Raw genomic sequence first — 18,967 nt, forward strand, 5'->3', positions numbered from 1 at the left:
AGGTTCAAAAGCCATAACATATGTTTTTTCAACAACAGGTTATGGTCAATAATATCTTAGGCTGCACTGAAATCTAACAGTACAGCTCCCACAGTCTTCTTATTATCAATTTCTTTCAACCAATCATAAGCCATTTGTGTCAGCACACTACATGTTGAGTGCCCTTCTCTAGAAGCATGCTGAAAGTCTGTTGTTTACAGAGAAATAGCATTGTATTTGGTCAAACAATTTTTTCAAACAGTTTGCTAAGAGCTGGCAGCAAGCTGACAGTTCTGCTGTTAGAACCAGTAAAGGCCGCATTACCAGTCTTGGGTAGCGGAATTACTTTGGCTTCCCTCCAGGCCTGAGGACAAAGATTTTCTTCTAGGCTCAGATTCAAGATATGACAAATAGGAGTGGCTAGAGTCAGCTACCATCCTCAGTAGCTTTCCATCTAAGTTGTCAATGCCAGGAGGTTTGTCATTATTGATCGATAACCATTTTCCACATCTCCCACACTAACTTTACAAAATTCTAACTTGCAATGCTTTTATTTTTATGCATGAATAACCTTAATTCATTGATCAAGGACAAGGGAGGAGAGAAAACCTGCAGACACTCAGCCCTCCGTAGAATGAGTTTGACACGTGCTATATAACCATGCACTGCGTCAATGGAAGAGTTAAGCTGTTACTGCGAGAACAGTAAATCCCTTTTTACAAATAAATATTCCATTAAAGAGCATCTCCGTTTACATTGTTTATGTTGAGTGCAGATATCATGATGATGTGTATGAGCACAATCAGCCATTATGTCTGAGGGGGAGAGAGGGAACGTCGGGCTGGGAGGCTGGACAGCCAGGCAGGGGAGTAGGAGCTTGATCACTTAACCCTAATACCCAAATACTGTTATTCCTAGCCTAGCCATCTGCGCCAAGGCAGATGCTGGGAATGTTGGGTTAGGATCAGAAGTTCAAAACCGACACCAAAAGGAAAAGGTGGCCCTGCCTAAAAGAGGCACCAAAGGGTTAGGCAAAATCATTATCTCCCTTATAGGGTCATAACAGCTGAATTAGAGCTTGGCCTTCGGTTTTCCCCCTTTTTCTCTCTCTGATCACCCCCCTCTTTTTATCTTCCTCTCCATCACACAGTAAGCCTTTTGTGCATCTATCACAGGAGGCTGCTAAGGGGAGGACGGCTCATAATAAGGTCTGGAATAGAGTGAATGGACTGGTATCAACCACGTTGAAACCATGTGTTTGATACCATTCCAATCATTCCGTTCTAGCCATTGGAATGAGTCCGTCCTCTCCAATTAAGGTGCTACCAGACTCCTGTGGTATCAATAGGGAGGGATGCCCCAAAAGAGCTTCTTAATTCAAAGCTAGTTTTAGTAGCTCAGCCAGACGGCTCTAAAGGGCTCCACACAAATCCAATTGTTAACATAATGGGATTGGGAAACAAAACGAAGCACATGGAGGGAGGAAAGGAAGGGTAGAGCAAAATATAGATACGAGAGGAGGGAGGGAGGAGGTGGTCAAACAAAAGACATCTGCAACTGAAAAGGAAAAAGCCAAATGAATGGATATAGTGAGTCAACGTCACGCAGGCTATACTCATGCACTGAACATTGACACTTTCACAAGTACAGGCGTAGTTTCTTCTGCCCCTTGTAGCGACATCTACTCTCACTCAACAGTGGACAAGCAAACAAATAGCCATGGAAGTAAATAGAATGATAAAACCTTTCCTTCCCTCAGCTAAAAAAGCACTCAGGACTGAGGCTCTTTTTCTCCCAATTGTGCCTGAGGTTTAGTTTAGAGTTTTTCTTTTTGCATTTATTCTGCCTCATAAAATATTCAGTAGAAGGAAAAAAGATAGATGGACAGAGAGCTCTGAATAAAAAGAGGGCAACTGCCGTAGGAGGAGATTAAAGAAGTGAGTGAAAAGAGGAGGCACGCAATGGATAGAGCATGGAATAAATATCTCTGAGGCGAGAGAAAGTCAAGTGGTGATCAAAAAGTGGGTCATAAAGAATTGTGTAAGTGTACACTGCTTTCCAACAATCAGCTAGCTTCTCCTTGTTGACCCTTTCTCCTCTGTTAGCGAGTAGACGTCATGCTATGTTACCATGCAACAGAAAACAGTAGGGAGACAGGCACCTTCGCAGATTTCAGTCTTCATTGAAAAAGAAACATACATACAAGTCAAGGACATTACATCATCATACAACTGGTTAGTTCCAACAAGAATATCCAGCACAGTTGTACTGTTGATGAAGATCCAAGAGGTTAATCATTGACAAGGTCAAGTCTGAAGTTAGAATACTGTTTGTACTGTACAGTCCATGATCCTGATTCTCTTTAATATAAAACATTATGAGAGTACATGGATTATATTTCATTTGTATATTTTACAGCTTTACATTGTTCAGTAGGTGTGTTTTCCTTGCTTACCTACATGACCAACTTTCACTGTAATCTATACACAGATATTGTTGCTTGAAATCTTATATTATAATTTCAGTTCATAACCAGATGTTGTTAACAGAAAATAAATATGAGTAATATCTCCTTGGGACACAAACTGTTGTATTGAGGCTTATGAACATAACATTCACAACAATAGAAAAAAGGTTTGCCATGTTCCTGTCTCAATCATACACCCCCCCCTCTCCCCTCCCTCTCCCTCTCCCCTCCCTCTCCCTCTCCCCTCCCTCTCTCCCTCTCCCCTCCCTCTCCCCTCCCTCTCTCCCTCTCCCTCTCCCCTCCCTCTCTCCTCCCTCTCTCCCTCTCCCTCTCCCCTCCCTCTCCCCTCCCTCTCTCCCCTCCTCTCCTCCCTCTCTCCCTCTCCTCTCTCCCTCTCCCTCCCTCTCCCTCCCTCTCCCCCTCCCTCTCCCCTCCCTCTCTCCCCTCCCTCTCCCCTCCCTCTCTCCCTCTCCCCTCCCTCTCTCCCTCTCCCCTCCCTCTCTCCCTCTTCGATTCTCTTTCACCATCTCTTGCACATTTTTCATACACTTGAAAGCTCCAAACATTTATTTACTTCAAAATGTGGTTTTGGACTGCTTTCATTTAACCAAATGGTAGGCTTATGGTATAATAAGCATAGACAAAATGTCTGAACACATTTATAAATAAATATAAAGCAGGTCTCCATCCTACTTTATTTTCCCCAAGTATTTGTTTTTCAGCAATTTATAATTATTTTGTATATTTTTTTCCAAAACTGTACAAAATTGCCATTCATACGCTTCAGCTCTCTCTACTCCCACCAAATTTTCTTATTCAGACATCTATTGTACCATATCTGTAAAGTGTGGTTTTCTAAATATGATGTTCTCTCCTCTATAAAAAAGGGTTGCATTTTAAACCACACTTTACATTTTATAAACAACTCATTCTAGCTAACAGCTATGTTTTGTGCATATTTGTGGTATGCAATAATATAAATACCGTGTTGTCTAATATGTTTCATAAATAGAAACAGGGTGTTATGTGTATGCATGCATAGGTGGATGTGCTCTGTAGAAGGGCAATTCCATGGTAACAGTGATGCTGAGACTCAGAATTTTCACTTCAAAATGTAGGTCAAACAAAAACCAATGTTTGCAAAGTTAAACAAACCATACAACTCTATGCACAAGGACTACTTTAAAAAACATCCACATAATTTTACAAAAAAGCACATTTACTTGAAGAACAGTGCACATGCAAAGTTTGGTAACAGAATGACTGCACAAACAGCACAAACCGTCATTCTGTTACCAAACTTTGCATCTGCACTGTTCAAGTAAATGTGATTTTGTAAAATGTTCTGTGGAAATTGTTCAAAGTAGATCTGTGCATATAACTGTATGGTTTGTTTAACTTTGCAATCATTGGTTTTTGTTTGACATACATTTTAAAGTCTCAGCATCATTCTGTTACCGTGTTATTGCCCAGAACTGATGCTTGTCGCATGAGTCTTTCTGTGTAACTGTGCTCTATCAGACATGTAAGATCTTCAGGTGCATTTGGCATCTCTCACACGTGAAGTGACAACAACCTAAGTGCAGAAGTGTGCTTCACAATAATGAGCAAGCTTGCTATGACGTGTACCCCAAGAAAACATTACTATACAATGAAGCGTATGTCTAGAATAAGTCATGATAAGAATCTCATGCATACAATGTTCCCAGTAACGTGGATATCTCCTCTGCTTTCGGTACAGGGTGGATTTGAAGCGGAGGAGGGGCGACATATGTGCATAAAACAAGTGCTAGAACACAACAACGTCTGTTTTGTGTGTGCATCACTCACTTCTCAATTAGAAACCTCTGAGGCAGAGGAAAATGTAATGCCGGTTTTGTGCAGGAATGGAAAGAAACAACCAACACTATAATATCTGAGGTGCACAATGCAATGTGCACACTCATAGAAAGTCTGTCATATCAGGAATAATGACACATGGTGGTAGATAACTAGACTTACAAGTTACTAAGGACTATAGGTTGGCAATGTTTTGGAGACTATACAGTACACTAAAATCTACTCTTTTGCATGTATTTAATCCAAACATAATCTCTCCCATATCTATGTCCAAATCCCACCATTGGTCCTTAATCCACAGTGGGGTTAAAAAGATAGTCCCCAGTAGCAATCTCCCATTTTTGTCAGGTGAGGTGTGTCAATATCCCTTGCTTAAAAACAGAAACTAAAACATTCTTGCCCCACCTTAAAAATCTCTGTGCACTTTAAGTTTTGATGAAAAAATGGTTAAATCGTGTTTTTAGCTTGTGTTTAGCTTCTTAAAAGACAAAAATTGGAGAATTTTGAGTTCCTCTGAGTTTGAGTGAATCAAACAAAGTTATACCTCAAATCTGAAATATATAGTTGCTTTCCTGCACCAAAAACCCCTCAGGACACCAAGTTGTCAAAATTATTTTTCTCTTGTTATGTCCAGCATGTGCAGCATGTAGCTGGACATGTCCTTGGCTTCATTATCTTCACAGTGAAGATGTCACACTGAGCGCTCGCCATTTAGAGGGTACCTCCTCACGAGTCAGGTTCCAGTGAGCTGTTCCGGAGAATTCTGTGTTTCTGACCAGTCAGTTCCCATCTCTTCTCCTCCATGCATTAAAACAGTAGTGAGATCACAGTATTCCAAGTGTGCAGAAGTTCTGAAACATGACATGAAACTCTCACATCAAATGGGCCTCACTTGGTCTAGTAATAGAGAGAGTCTCTCCTCCCTCTCAGTCTTATGAGGATGTTATTAGCCGGGTGTCTGATGCCCATCTCGGGTATGGTCCATATGAGTCCCAGCAGTCTTTAGGGTTGAATGGACAGAGGAAGAGAGAAGGCAGCCCATCGTGAAAATCCCTGTCGTTCCAAGCAGGAGTTCTTCTCTTACACCACTGAGGGGAAATGATAAGATAAAAAAGGTTTCAGAAATAAGGAAATCAGATAGCCATATCAACCCATTTTGTAAAAACTTCCATGAGGACAATGTGGTATGGAGACTCAGAAGTCAAGCTCAAAGTCACTACAGTCTACTCTATGCACTCTAAGGTTTGGAGAGGATTCCATGAGAATTGTCTGATCACTGTTTTAAATGAGAGATGAGTTTCCAACCATTGTGTGTATAACCTCAGATCTGGACTACAATAAAACACACTATCTAGACCATCTAAAACAACAAAACAACCCTAATGGTACCTTGTGAATAAGGGATGTGATCTGACAGAGGACAAAGTAGAAACAGAACATGTCATTAAATTCAACCAGAAACGACTAATATTCTAAAATGTTGTTTCAGAAGAAGTCTAATTTCTACATGATATAGGAAACTTACATGAGGGGGCAGAAGTTAAGGAAATATTGGTCCTGGGTTTGCATAACCATCGGATAGACCCATAGCATGCCACTGCTGGGTAAGATAGAACACTGAGAAGACCTGAGTCTTTCAACCATCTAACTACAGTACACTATATCTATGGAGGAAGGTGGTTTATAATTTGATTTACATTGTGGTCTGGGTGTGATGATAATGTTGTTAGTGTGTACTTCCCCCAAAACACGAGTCAAGAACATTCAAAGTTCATACAGTGTGAGACAGAGTACAGTGGTAAGCATAGCCTTGATAGCATAACCTATAGAAAACCCTGTTCTAATATGGGCATAATTGTATTTTTTTCTCAGTGTAGTGTTCTCATAACCCTGTGTAAGAGCTAGAGTAGAGGCATCAAGTGAGATACTTCTAAATGTCTATGGATGTAAAGGACAGGAGGCATCAATTAGCTACAGCTGTGTCAGCAACACCTCAATGATTCCCATACATTAGGTCTAACAGCGTGAGCCTTTAATACTGTCATGATCAAACCAGATGGGTCCTTTATGCACAGAGAAAGGTTCAGTAGGCTTCAGCAGATATACACAGTAGGCCATTAAACCTATCTCTAGGGCTCATAGCCATCTACCCTCTCCAGTTGATTACAAAAATACCCCTCACCGATTATCATAATTAGAACCCCTGTAGTTTCCAATTTCAAACATGATGACAGTTGGGAATGTGAAACATAGACAAAAGACAAACTAGACAAAAGTACAAAATGAAAAGTAAGTTGAAGTCTGTACCACTTTCAGAGTGACAGCAGGACCCTCGGACCTTCAGCATACTGCCTTGTTTCTCTGGGGCACAGTGGAGTCTGTGCCTCCGCCCAAAACCGTCCCGCCTCCACCAGCAACTGGGAGAGAGAGGACAAACTCATCATGACTAATGATTTCAGGTCAACACACGAAACAACCTTCTGAAGACCAGTGCAGGGTTTTTAATCTTACTTCATGGACAAACATCATCATGGTTGCATGTGCAGTATGTTTGGTTCATCACAATGTAATGGCGCAGATGTCTACACAAAGTATGCAGGCTCAGTGAATGGGCAGTGTCAGAGGGAGATTGTTGTTCTCTTGTGGACAGCACATTGAGCAGAATCACAGTGTGGTTGGTTAGTCATCCACATAGTTGTCTTTATGATATGCCATTTCAGTAAATGGGATAAGTCATGGAGAGATTTCTGTTAGCTTGTGGACTTCCTATTAAGCAGACATCATGTACTTACTGTAAAAGGGTGCAGAGCAGCATCGTCAAGACGCAGCCAATCACACACAGAACTAGCACCGTGGCAACTGTCTGTTGCCTGTGATTGGTGGCCACCACGGCTAGCAGGTCGGCATGCTCACATCGCATCCCTACGAAGCCTTGGTGACACCTGTCCAACATGGAGAGGAGAAAGGACATCAGACGTCATACAGCAGCAAGGACTTGATCCTTCAGGGCTGTTTGCAAATGGAGTCAGTGAGTTTGTCAATGGAGAGACCACAGCATTAAATATAACATCTATAAATATATTGTATCTCTATGGAAGACACTAATAGAGGTACAAATGAATGAAGTAGAACAGGTAAGTAGAACTATTTTACCTACGTTTCAGGAAGAATAGTTATCAGTCTGCAAAACTATTCTGCATCATATTACTACCCATACAATACCCTTCGTATTATGAACATGCCATAAAGGGTCTCAAGAGGTCACTACTAAAGAGCCTTTTAGTAAAGGGTTTAGGTCAAACAGCCTAACCCTGGAGGGAATTCCCTTCTCATCTCACTCAGTGAACTGCCAAGCTCCAATTCCATAGGCCAGTGTAATTCGTATCATGCTCAGACCAGCTCTACGAACTGCAGCGAATCAGTGTACAAACAGAGCACTGGCAGAACAGATCCTAAACACACTTTGGATGTCACAGACACAGACCTAAAACTGGGTGGCTTACCCAACAAACTCTCCATAATCCTAATAACTGGTGACCACTCAAAATAAAATTAGCACATACACTAAATTGTTACAGCTAACTTGTGACAGCTCACCAGCAAGGACAGGTCACAAGTTCATGACTATCTAATAACAATTTCCCATCCAGACAGAGTAACACACTGATTCACCTGATTGTGAAATAATGACGACAGTGCCTTACTGTGGGACATAGCCTCATTTCAACAATGTGGGTGCGTGTGTCAGAGAGACAGACAGAGAGATTGAACTTACACACATGCAGGCGTCTCCTCCAGAATTAAGAAACGACAGGTGCCATGGAAACAGAAGTGGCTGTGGGAGTCAGGACAGTCATCGAAGTGTGACCGAACAGCTGCTGCAACAAACTCTGACAGAGAGAAATAATTACATTTAAGGGCATTTCTAAAACAGCTACAGGGTCTGTATTGAAAGTCCAAAACATTGTGCGATTGGATTGCAGTCAGACTGCACATAATCACTGATTTACCAATCACCTTGTATTCCAAATACAGTGGGGGAAAAAGTATTTAGTCAGCCACCAATTGTGCAAGTTCTCCCACTTAAAAAGATGAGAGAGGCCTGTAATTTTCATCATAGGTACACGTCAACTATGACAGACAAATTGAGAAAGAAAAATCCAGAAAATCACATTGTAGGATTTTTTATGAATTTATTAGCAAATTATGGTGGAAAATAAGCAAGATTTCTGGCTCTCACAGACCTGTAACTTCTTCTTTAAGAGGCTCCTCTGTCCTCCACTCGTTACCTGTATTAATGGCACCTGTTTGAACTTGTTATCAGTATAAAAGACACCTGTCCACAACCTCAAACAGTCACACTCCAAACTCCACTATGGCCAAGACCAAAGAGCTGTCAAACGACACCAGAAACAAAATTGTAGACCTGCACCAGGCTGGGAAGACTGAATCTGCAATAGGTAAGCAGCTTGGTTTGAAGAAATCAACTGTGGGAGCAATTATTAGGAAATGGAAGACATACAAAACCACTGATAATCTCCCTCGATCTGGGGCTCCACGCAAGATCTCACCCCGTGGGGTCAAAATGATCACAAGAACGGTGAGCAAAATCCCAGAACCACACGGGGGGACCTAGTGAATGACCTGCAGAGAGCTGGGACCAAAGTAACAAAGCCTACCATCAGTAACACACTACACCGCCAGGGACTCAAATCCTGCAGTGCCAGACGTGTCCCCCTGCTTAAGCCAGTACATGTCCAGGCCCGTCTGAAGATTGCTAGAGTGCATTTGGATGATCCAGAAGAGGATTGGGAGAATGTCATATGGTCAGATGAAACCAAAATAGAACTTTTTGGTAAAAACTCAACTCGTCGTGTTTGGAGGACAAAGAATGCTGAGTTGCATCCAAAGAACACCATACCTACTGTGAAGCATGGGGGTGGAAACATCATGCTTTGGGGCTGTTTTTCTGCAAAGGGACCAGGACGACTGATCCGTGTAAAGGAAAGAATTAATGGGGCCATGTATCGTGAGATTTTGAGTGAAAACCTCCTTCCATCAGCAAGGGCATTGAAGATGAAACGTGGCTGGGTCTTTCAGCATGACAATGATCCCAAACACACCGCCCGGGCAACGAAGGAGTGGCTTCGTAAGAAGCATTTCAAGGTCCTGGAGTGGCCTAGCCAGTCTCCAGATCTCAACCCCATAGAAAATCTTTGGAGGGAGTTGAAAGTCTGTGTTGCCCAGCGACAGCCCCAAAATATCACTGCTCTAGAGGAGATCTGCATGGAGGAATGGGCCAAAATACCAGCAACAGTGTGTGAAAACCTTGTGAAGACTTACAGAAAACGTTTGACCTGTGTCATTGCCAACAAAGGGTATATAACAAAGTATTGAGTAACTTTTGTTATTGACCAAATACTTGTTTTCCACCATAATTTGCAAATAAATTCATTAAAAATCCTACAATGTGATTTTCTGGATTTTTTTCCTCATTTTGTCTGTCATAGTTGACGTGTACCTATGATGAAAATTACAGGCCTCTCTCATCTTTTTAAGTGGGAGAACTTGCACAATTGGTGGCTGACTAAATACTTTTTTCCCCCACTGTAACTACTCAATATGTGATCAAGATTCTGCACTTCGCTTTGCTCAAACTGATCCCCTCCAACATGCTGTTTCTCTCTTTGTAGGATTATACCGCAAAAGAGCCCAAAAACCTGGCCTACGCCGTACCGAAACTCCATAGGTCAGTCAGTGTCATACATCTAAAATAACTGAATTATTGGAAAACAATGTCAAAGTCTTCTCCCACGCCTCCATCCCACAACTCCAGTTAGGGAAGTTCCTGAGGCAGAGGAGACTTATTCTGAGCCTTTTGTTGCCTCTGAGTGACTGGGGTTTTGTCATGGCTTACGTCAGGGACAGTCAAACCCCATGTCAAATCCCCAGTGCTACGACACAGCAAACAAAACCATCATCAAACCCATTAGAGGTCTGGAGAAAGCACATCCCTGAAGCCAGGAAGGAAAATTCTCACCCTTTTCACTCCATGGCTGTGCCTGAAAAGATTACTAGCTGTCATGTCCTTGCTTCCTCCTTATGGAGAGGATCAAAAGGTCCCTCTTTTTTTTTTAGCAAAAAAATCCTTCAAACCTCTTCTATAATAATAATATAATATGCCATTTAGCAGACGCTTTTATCCAAAGCGACTTACAGTCATGTGTGCATAAACTTTTTTACGTATGGGTGGTCCCGGGGATCGAACCCACTACCCTGGCGTTACAAGCGCCATGCTCTACCAATTGAGCTACAGAGGACCACGCTTTGAGAGGAATTCAGGAAACAAGGACGGAGTCGGCAAGGATTTGACAGCTAGTAAGCTTTTCAGACACAGCCCCTCTCTCTCCTCTTCCCTTTACATCCAATCAAACTTGATTTATTATGGATGAACAATGCTAGAATAACAGAATGAATCTTCTGAAATAAATGAACATTAGGATGAGCTGAAGGGGTCAGAACTCAGGAAGAACACGGTAACCACATGTGTAAGTCTGGACGAATTTCTTACTCTTCAACTATACTGTCAGAGTTCCAAATTCCAACCAGATTGGCCCAAACAAAAGTCTAAGTATCTTTTCTTGGGCAGCCAAAACAGATGTCACAATGTGGCATTCAGAGAGGGAGGGAGAGAGGGAGTGAGAAAGAGAGAGAGAGAGAGGATGAACAGACAGATAGACTGCTGCATTACAGCCGACCGTAACACAGTCCATTCCATTGGTAAATGGCTGGTTGGATTCCAGCCTACATGCATTGTCCTTTCTCCCCTCTCTCTTTCAGAGCCTGTATAAAGCTCTCTGTTCTTCCCTGAGGCATCTGCCACAGCTACCCATCAGCCCCTCTCTAGCAGAGTCCCAAATTGTAACCTATTCCCTATAGTGCACTACTTTTGACTAATCTGGTCAAACGTAGTGCACTATGTAGGGAATAGGGTGCCATTTGGGATACATCCCATCTCTCTCTTCATGTGATTTTGGCAGTCAGTCGAGGATAACATTTAGGAGGAACGGAAATTAGTCATTAGGGCATTTCTGGATTTTACATGGTGCCTCGCAGATAATGACGGAAATGTGATAGTTGGTAGCCAGTGATTTAGGCTACTTGATTGTTTTTTTTTGTTACTACATTCTATCCAGGCTGAAATTGTTTTTACCAATTCATTAATGTATCTGTATGTGTCCACTTTTGAAATACATTCTCTGTTGCCATCTGACTCTTCACTAGAGAAGCCTTGAATTAACATTGGCACCAGTCAATGAGTCTGAAGAGGTGAAAGATTCTCTGGAGCACCCTGTAGAGAGGTTTTATAAAGGCATTCACATTTAGACTGTCAGTCACATGCGCACAAACATACACACAGAGACAGAAATACATACTTTTAACTGGAATGGTGGTTGTGGTGGTGGTAGAAGAGGTAGTAACGTTTACAGTGGTAGTGGTGGTAGTTACAGGAGGGGTGGTGGTCATTGTAGAATTAGTAGCAATAGTAGAATTATCCTGGCCTGTTCCATATGTAAAGAGGGAACCTATTGGAAGAAACAGATTATGAAATTATAAAGTACACACATCAGTAATAATGTCAAGAATGATCAGCGAAAGAAACTGTTGGAACAATACACAAAATCCCAGTTGGCTTTAATAGTTGACAATCAGCGAAACAGGCCATCTCCAGATGACTTATTGCTCTCAAAATAGAACTAATCTCCCACCTGGAACCCAATAGAACAAGGTGACATTAATTAGGTCCCCACTGATCATCCCAAGTACTATTCAGTAAGGGGAAACTGACTGAAATGGGCTGCGCAGCCTAATTCTGATATTTGTTCCACCCAATCACATCAGATCTTTTCACATCAGCGCTTTTTCAGAGCTTATCTGATTGGTAAAAAGACCAATTAGTGAAAGAAATATCAGAATTGAGCTGCCTGTGTGAACGTAGCCATGGGGGGGTACTACCTAAGAACACTGATTCTTCTTTTCTGTTGCCAAACCACTACAGTATATGTTCACATATCAGACTTACTTGATTTAAACCTCTTTGCCCCCTTGGGAGCATAGGATTTCCACCTCCCTCTTCTGTGTGATGGCTTTTGTCTCTTGCCAGGAGATCTTAACATATCATTGCACTGCAATCTTATTATATTATCTTATTTCTAGTTCTTGACCTTAATTAACCACTTATTTTTTCTGTTGCACTGGTCTCATTGGGAATTGAATCCTGAGGCATGTGCTGTACTTATAACTCTCCCATTTGTCATTATGTTTGGAGCTCCTCTTATCAGCTTGCGTAGTCCAAGAGTGACAATAGGATGAACATACTACAATGGGTCTATAATAGGACTAAGCTGGGATAGTCTTAATATAGACCGAGATCTTTGAGAGAGATCACACAACTAGAATACTGTAAGGCACCTAATGAGAGACGAGATTGTTATTCAGTGATGTGTAGATATCAGACAATGAAAGTGCTGAGTATCAAATTAGCTGTCGCCATACTGCTCAGATTGATAAGAGATGGTTTCAGTCTGTCATACGAGTTTCAGGAAGGGCCATTTACTTGCAAGCTCTTCCTTCTCCGAGATTTCAAATGATGTTTTTTTTGGTTGTTGAAAAACACAGGTCATATAACACATGGGTCAATCAGTGTCAGCTGGTGTTGGTGATGAAGGAGAGGAGAACCGCTAACCGTCAGTCAATGGGTGACATCCCTGTGATGTTGCTAAGGACACTGTGAGCGTAACAAGGTACAAAGCCCAGAAATAGAGAGAGCAGGTGAATGCTGTGTCAAGGCAGGTTGTGTCCCCAATGGCATCCTATTCCCTACATAGGGCTCAGGTCAAAAGTAGTGCACTAAGAGCCCTGGTCAGAAGTAGTACACTATGTAGGGAATAGGGTTATATTTTGGACACAAGCCAGTGTGACTGAACAACCAATAACAGTAGCAGGATCAAGTATTCCCTCCCTGCTAAAAGGATGAGGCCATTAGAAACCTATGAATAGGTCTGAACTGGCAGTTAACGCATGCTACATAAAACATCAACCTTGTCTCATTGGTAGGCCAACCATCTTTGTTTCTCATAGAAAATGTGAAATTTCACTGACCCTGAGGGATAGCCACAAAAATGGTTATAATTCACAAATTGGAGCCATATTCAATCAAAACTGGAAACCAGATTCCCAGCTTATGAGTAGGCTAGGCTTGGCTATATAGGCCTGGAGTATCAACTTTATCCCTTCTAATGCCCACGAAAACAGTGCTCTTCCTTAATGTGAGAAATTGGCGAGATAGAGGTTACTGTTGATATTTTGTAATTAAAATGTTCGTTTCCCCCTGCTTTTTCAGGGACCCCTGGTTGAGGCTTTATTTGTAAGGAATTTTATTTGTAAGGAAAAGGGTCCACAGAAGTAAAGCTAGTTTCTTATTAGGATATAATAAGGACCTTTTCCCTTATGGTATAGCAAATTCCAATTTACTCAAATCACCTTTTTTATTTAACATTTTACACTCATTAAAATTGTTTACCAACTCTTCTGTTTGTTTTCATTGAACTCACCAGTAATGAGAAAGATCGCATCCCAGAAAGCCCGGTTCATCATGATGAAGTTTGTCTGTCTGTCAAAGTAATCCTCCGAAATTCGAGTGTTCTCTGCTCAAGTCCATAAATATTTGTCTAGGCCTACGCACGCATCGGTCAGTCAGGAGAGAGAAATGTGTTCGTATAAAATATAGTAAATCCTTCTTCAATCACAAAACCCTTTCTGCTTCTCCACTAAAGGCTATTACTGACCGGCTTCAGAAATGTCTCAAACAATGCAAGTGCGTCGCTATTCAGCAACTTTATTATTGTCCAATGCCATGTGCAAACTGAGTTGACGTGCCTGATATATCATAATTAAAGTGTAACAACCAACAAGTCTTCAAATACTTCGTTTCGATTAATATTTCTTAATTTAAACGGAGAAGTTATGTCCATGCGCTAACAATTCCACTCTCCTCCAGTCGTAATAAACCCTTTCAAGCACCGCACACGTAATCCTGTCAGTGGCGTCCCCTGAGTAGCTCTATCGCGGGACGCTTGTAATTCGAGAGAGAGAGAGGCGTGAGATAGTGATAAATATTTATTTTCCCTTTTGTACTTCAACTATTTGCACATTGTTACAACACTGTACATAGCCATAATATAACATTTGAAATGTCTCTATTCTTTTTAACTTTTGTGAGTAATGTTTACTGTTCATTTCTGATTGTTTATTTCACTTTAGTTTTTTTTATCTATTTCACTTGCTTTGGAAATGTAAACACATGTTTCCCATGTCAATAAAGCCCTTAGAATTGAATTGAGAGATTGAGATTGAGAAAGAGAAAGAGTGCGAGAGTATTCAATATCATTCTCTCTTTGCTCTCTCTGCTGGGCCAACGTCCAGTTACCTAAAATAGCTTGTTTTTAGGGAATGTTTTAGAGTAAAATTAAACTTATCACAAGAATCTTGTTACGATAACTCAATCTTCAAATGACCAGCTTTCATATTTCAATTTGGTAGTGGCTTTGATATGGGCAGTTATACTGAACAAAAATATAAACGCAACATGTAAAGTGTTGGTTTCATGAGCTGAAATAAAAGATCCCAGAAATTTTCCATACACACAAAAAGCATATTTCTCTCAAATGTTGTGCACAAATTTGTTTACATCCTTGTTAGTGAGCATTTCTCCTTTGCCAAGATAATCCATCCACCTGACAGGTGTGGCATATCAAGAAGCTGATTAAACAGCTTGCTCAATACATAGGTGCACCTTGTGCTGGGGACAATAAAAGGCCACTCTAAAATGTGCAGTTTTGTAACACAACACAATGCCACAGATGTCTCAAGTTTTGAGGGAGCGTGCAATTGGCATGCTGAATGTAGGAATGTCCACCAGAGCTGTTGCCAGATAATTTAATGTTAATTTCTCTACCATAAGCCGCCTCCAAAGTCATTTTAGAGAATTTGGCAGTACGTCCAACCGGCATCACAACCGCAGACCATGTGTATGGCGTTGTGTGGGCGAGCGGTTTGCTGATGTCAACATTTTGAACAGAGTGCCCCATGGTGGCGGTGGGGTTATGGTATGGGCAGGCATACAACGAACACAGTTGCATTTTATTGATGGCAATTTGAATGCACAGAGATACCGTGACGTGATCGTGAGGCCCATTGTCGTGCCATTCATCCACCACCATCACCTCATGTTTCAGCATGATAATGTATGGCCCCATGTCGCAAGGATCTGTACACAATTCCTGGAAGCTGAAAATGTTCCAGTTCTTCCATGGCCTGCATACTCACCAGACATATCACCCATTGAGCATGTTTGGGATGCTCTGGATGGACGTGTACGACAGCGTGTTTCAGTTCCCGCAATATCCAGCAACTTCACACAGCCATTGAAGAGGAGTGTGACAACATTCAACAGGCCACAATCAACAGTGTGATCAACTCTATGCGAAGGAGATGTCACGCTGCATGAGGCAAATGGTGGTCACACCAGATACTGACTGGTTTTCTGATCCACGCCCCTACCTTTTTTTTAAGGTATCTTTGACCAACCGATGCATATCTGTATTCCCAGTCATGTGAAATCCATAGATTAGGGCCTAATTTATTTATTTCAATTGACTGATTCCGTTATATGAATTGTAACTAAGTAAAATCTTTGAAATTGTTGCATGTGGCGTTTATATTTGTGTTCAGTGTATGTAGCCTAGGTCTAGTGCACCCATATGGGCCTACAGATGGACTATCCAGAATGAATGTCTGCATACTTCATATTGCCCAATTTTGTAGGCCTAATTATGCCTCCATAGGGCAATGACAGTTTGTTCCACTCCACTTAATGCACTCACAAATCAGCATAAAACTGATAAAGGATAATGAGCACATTCCCTTTATGTTGATCCAACAACACCCATGCACCTTGAAACACACAAAACTCCAGATACAGAGCATGTTCTATTATATTTCCAAACCAAATTAAAAGGATGTTGGTCTTGAAATGGTAAACATCAAAATACTTCATTCATATCCATCTGCATGATAATTGATAGCCTACAAGCGTTAAATTAATATAACCTATTTGTCACTAAACAATGTCATTGCATGTATTTGACAGCTGTTTAGAAATGACTTATTATGAGATTCATTAACTTTATGGTGGTAAATTAGTGTGAAAAATCAATTTTGTTCATGATGGGCTTATCAATAAAAAGTTAAATGGGTTCAAGGCAGGGAAAAACAAATAGTACACTGTGGTAGTGGCCAAAGTGACAACAATAATAGTGCAAATTTAACTTAAAATTAGATAAAGGGTTGAATTTAACTAGGACGTTTTGTGTAGCATGATTAATGAATCAATCTTGATTTAACCCAGTTTAACCTTTTCCTGCGGTCAGGAAGCATTTTTTGGCAGTCTTAATCCACGTTGGTGCAACCCACCCTGATTTGTCACTGCTGGCCAAATGATTAAATTAGATATCTGGCTAGTTGACTTTTAACAAACATGATAAGCCACAGGTGCTAAAATTGGTAATCATACAAAAACAATACAGCACATACACTGTAATTTGATTGCTTAAACCACCTCCAGTGGCAGTTTAGAATTAAGACCTAATCTAAGTTTAAATTTGATTTTGAAACAAGAGTAAATTTGATCCTGGTTCAAAGTGAAAAATTAAAAACTTAGATTAGATGAAGGGTTAAATGTAACTAATTCAATACTAGGTTTAACATTTTGTGCAACATGATTAATATATCAACCTTAACTTAACTCAGTTTAAGAGTCCATTCATGTTGGTGCAACCCACCCTGGTATTTTACAACTGTGTTGAGCCTAGAAGTAGTGTATTGAAAACTCATCCGATGCCATTACTCATAAGCCTTCAATGCAGCACCATCTGCTGGCTGGACAGCAACATTTGAAGAGGCTGATCAGTATTAGCCAATGATGTTGGTAGTAGCCTATGATACTGTATGTGCCTCAATTCAACTTGGTGACCTACAGGCTACACAAACATCAAACTGTCATACATTGATGTCAATTGGAAATTTGCTCCAAAAGAGCTTGAGTTCAGTACGCGCGTTTGACGTAAAGATGCAGCCCAATAATGAGAGTATAGGTCGGCTTTGAGCATGACAGCAGCATATCACCCTGCATCCAACTGCTGGTTTGCCTCCTCTGAAGCTAAAGGGAGACCAGATGCTGCTGTCATGCTCGAAGCCGGTCTGGAGGGAGACCAGATGCTGCTGGAAATTCTGCAGTTTTAAAGCTAATTTCCTGCAATTCTGCACATTTTGCCTCGACTTATACGATGTCATACGACTAACAAAATCAATGATAGCCCCCTGGAGGTCGGGGGTACCCTGGAGGTCAACGCACCTGGAGATCAGGGCCCCTGGGCACGTGCCCTTTATAATTCCACCATGAAGATTTAGATAGCTGGCTAATTGAGTGACTGTCATGATTGACATAATATACAGTGCATTCGGAAAGTATTCAGACCCCTTGACTTTTTCCACATTTTGTTATGTTACAGCCTTATTCTGAAATTCATTAAATCGTTTTTTTCCCTCATCAATCTACACACAATAACCATAATGACTAAGCAAAAACTATTTTTCAGAAATTTTTGAAAATGTATTAAAATTAAACAACTGAAATATTACATTTACATAAGTATTCAGACCCTTTACTCAGTACTTTGTTGAACCACCTTTGGCAGCGATTACAGCCTCAAGTCTTCTTGGGTATGATGCTACAAGCTTGGCACACCTGTATTTGGGGAGTTTCTCCCATTCTTCTCTGCAGATCCTCTCAAGCTCTGTCAGGTTGGATCAGGTCATTCCAGAGATGTTCGATAGGGTTAAAGTCTGGGCTCTGGCTGGGCCACTCAAGGACATTCAGAGACCTGTCCCGAAGCCATTCCTGCGTTGTCTTGGCTGTGTGCTTAGGGTTGTTGTCCTGTTGGAAGGTGATCCTTCGCCCCAGTCTGAGGTCCTGAGCACTCTGGAGCAGGTTTTCTTCAAGGATCTCTCTGTACTTTGCTCCGTTCATCTTTCCCTCGATCCTGACTAGTCTCACAGTCCCTGTCGCTGAAAAACATCCCCACAGCATGATGCTGCCACCACCATGCTTCACCGTAGAGATGGTGCCAGGTTTCCTCCAGATGTGATGCTTGGCATTCAGGCCAAAGAGTTTAATCTCGGTTTCATCAGACCAGAGAATCTTGTTTCTCATGGTCTGAGAGTCCTTTAGGTGCCTTTTGGAAAACTCCAAGCGGGCTGTCATGTGCCTTTTACTGAGGAGCAGCTTCCGTCTGGCCACTCTACCATAAAGGCCTGAATGGTGGAGTGCTGCAGAGATGGTTGTCCTTCTGGAAGGTTCTCCCATCTCCACAGAGGAACTCTGGAGCTCTGTCAGAGTGACCATCGGGTTCTTGGTCACCTCCCAAGGCCCTTCTCCCCCGATTGCTCATTTTGCCCGGACGGCCAGCTCTAGAAAGGGTCTTGGTGGTTCCAAACTTCTTCCATTTAAGAATGATGGAGGCCACTTTTTGATACCCTTCCCCAGATCTGTGCCTCAACCCA

At 41.6% G+C, this 18,967-nt stretch overlaps 1 protein-coding gene across 1 annotated transcript; it reads right to left on the bottom strand.

The window, feature by feature from the left end:
- Positions 1 to 3,862: 3,862 nt before the first annotated feature.
- On the bottom strand, positions 3,863 to 14,375 carry tgfa (transforming growth factor, alpha). The gene is made up of 6 exons (XM_041893028.1): positions 13,900 to 14,375; positions 11,722 to 11,871; positions 8,061 to 8,175; positions 7,078 to 7,227; positions 6,593 to 6,702; positions 3,863 to 5,373 (listed from the first exon to the last, which is right to left on the bottom strand). Exons 1-6 carry the CDS (start codon positions 13,940 to 13,942, stop codon positions 5,366 to 5,368), a joined length of 576 nt encoding a protein of 191 aa, XP_041748962.1. The 5' UTR covers positions 13,943 to 14,375; the 3' UTR covers positions 3,863 to 5,365.
- Positions 14,376 to 18,967: the final 4,592 nt, after the last annotated feature.

The sequence above is a fragment of the Coregonus clupeaformis genome, chromosome 12 (assembly GCF_020615455.1).
Source record: "Coregonus clupeaformis isolate EN_2021a chromosome 12, ASM2061545v1, whole genome shotgun sequence".
Lineage (NCBI taxonomy): Eukaryota > Metazoa > Chordata > Actinopteri > Salmoniformes > Salmonidae > Coregonus > Coregonus clupeaformis.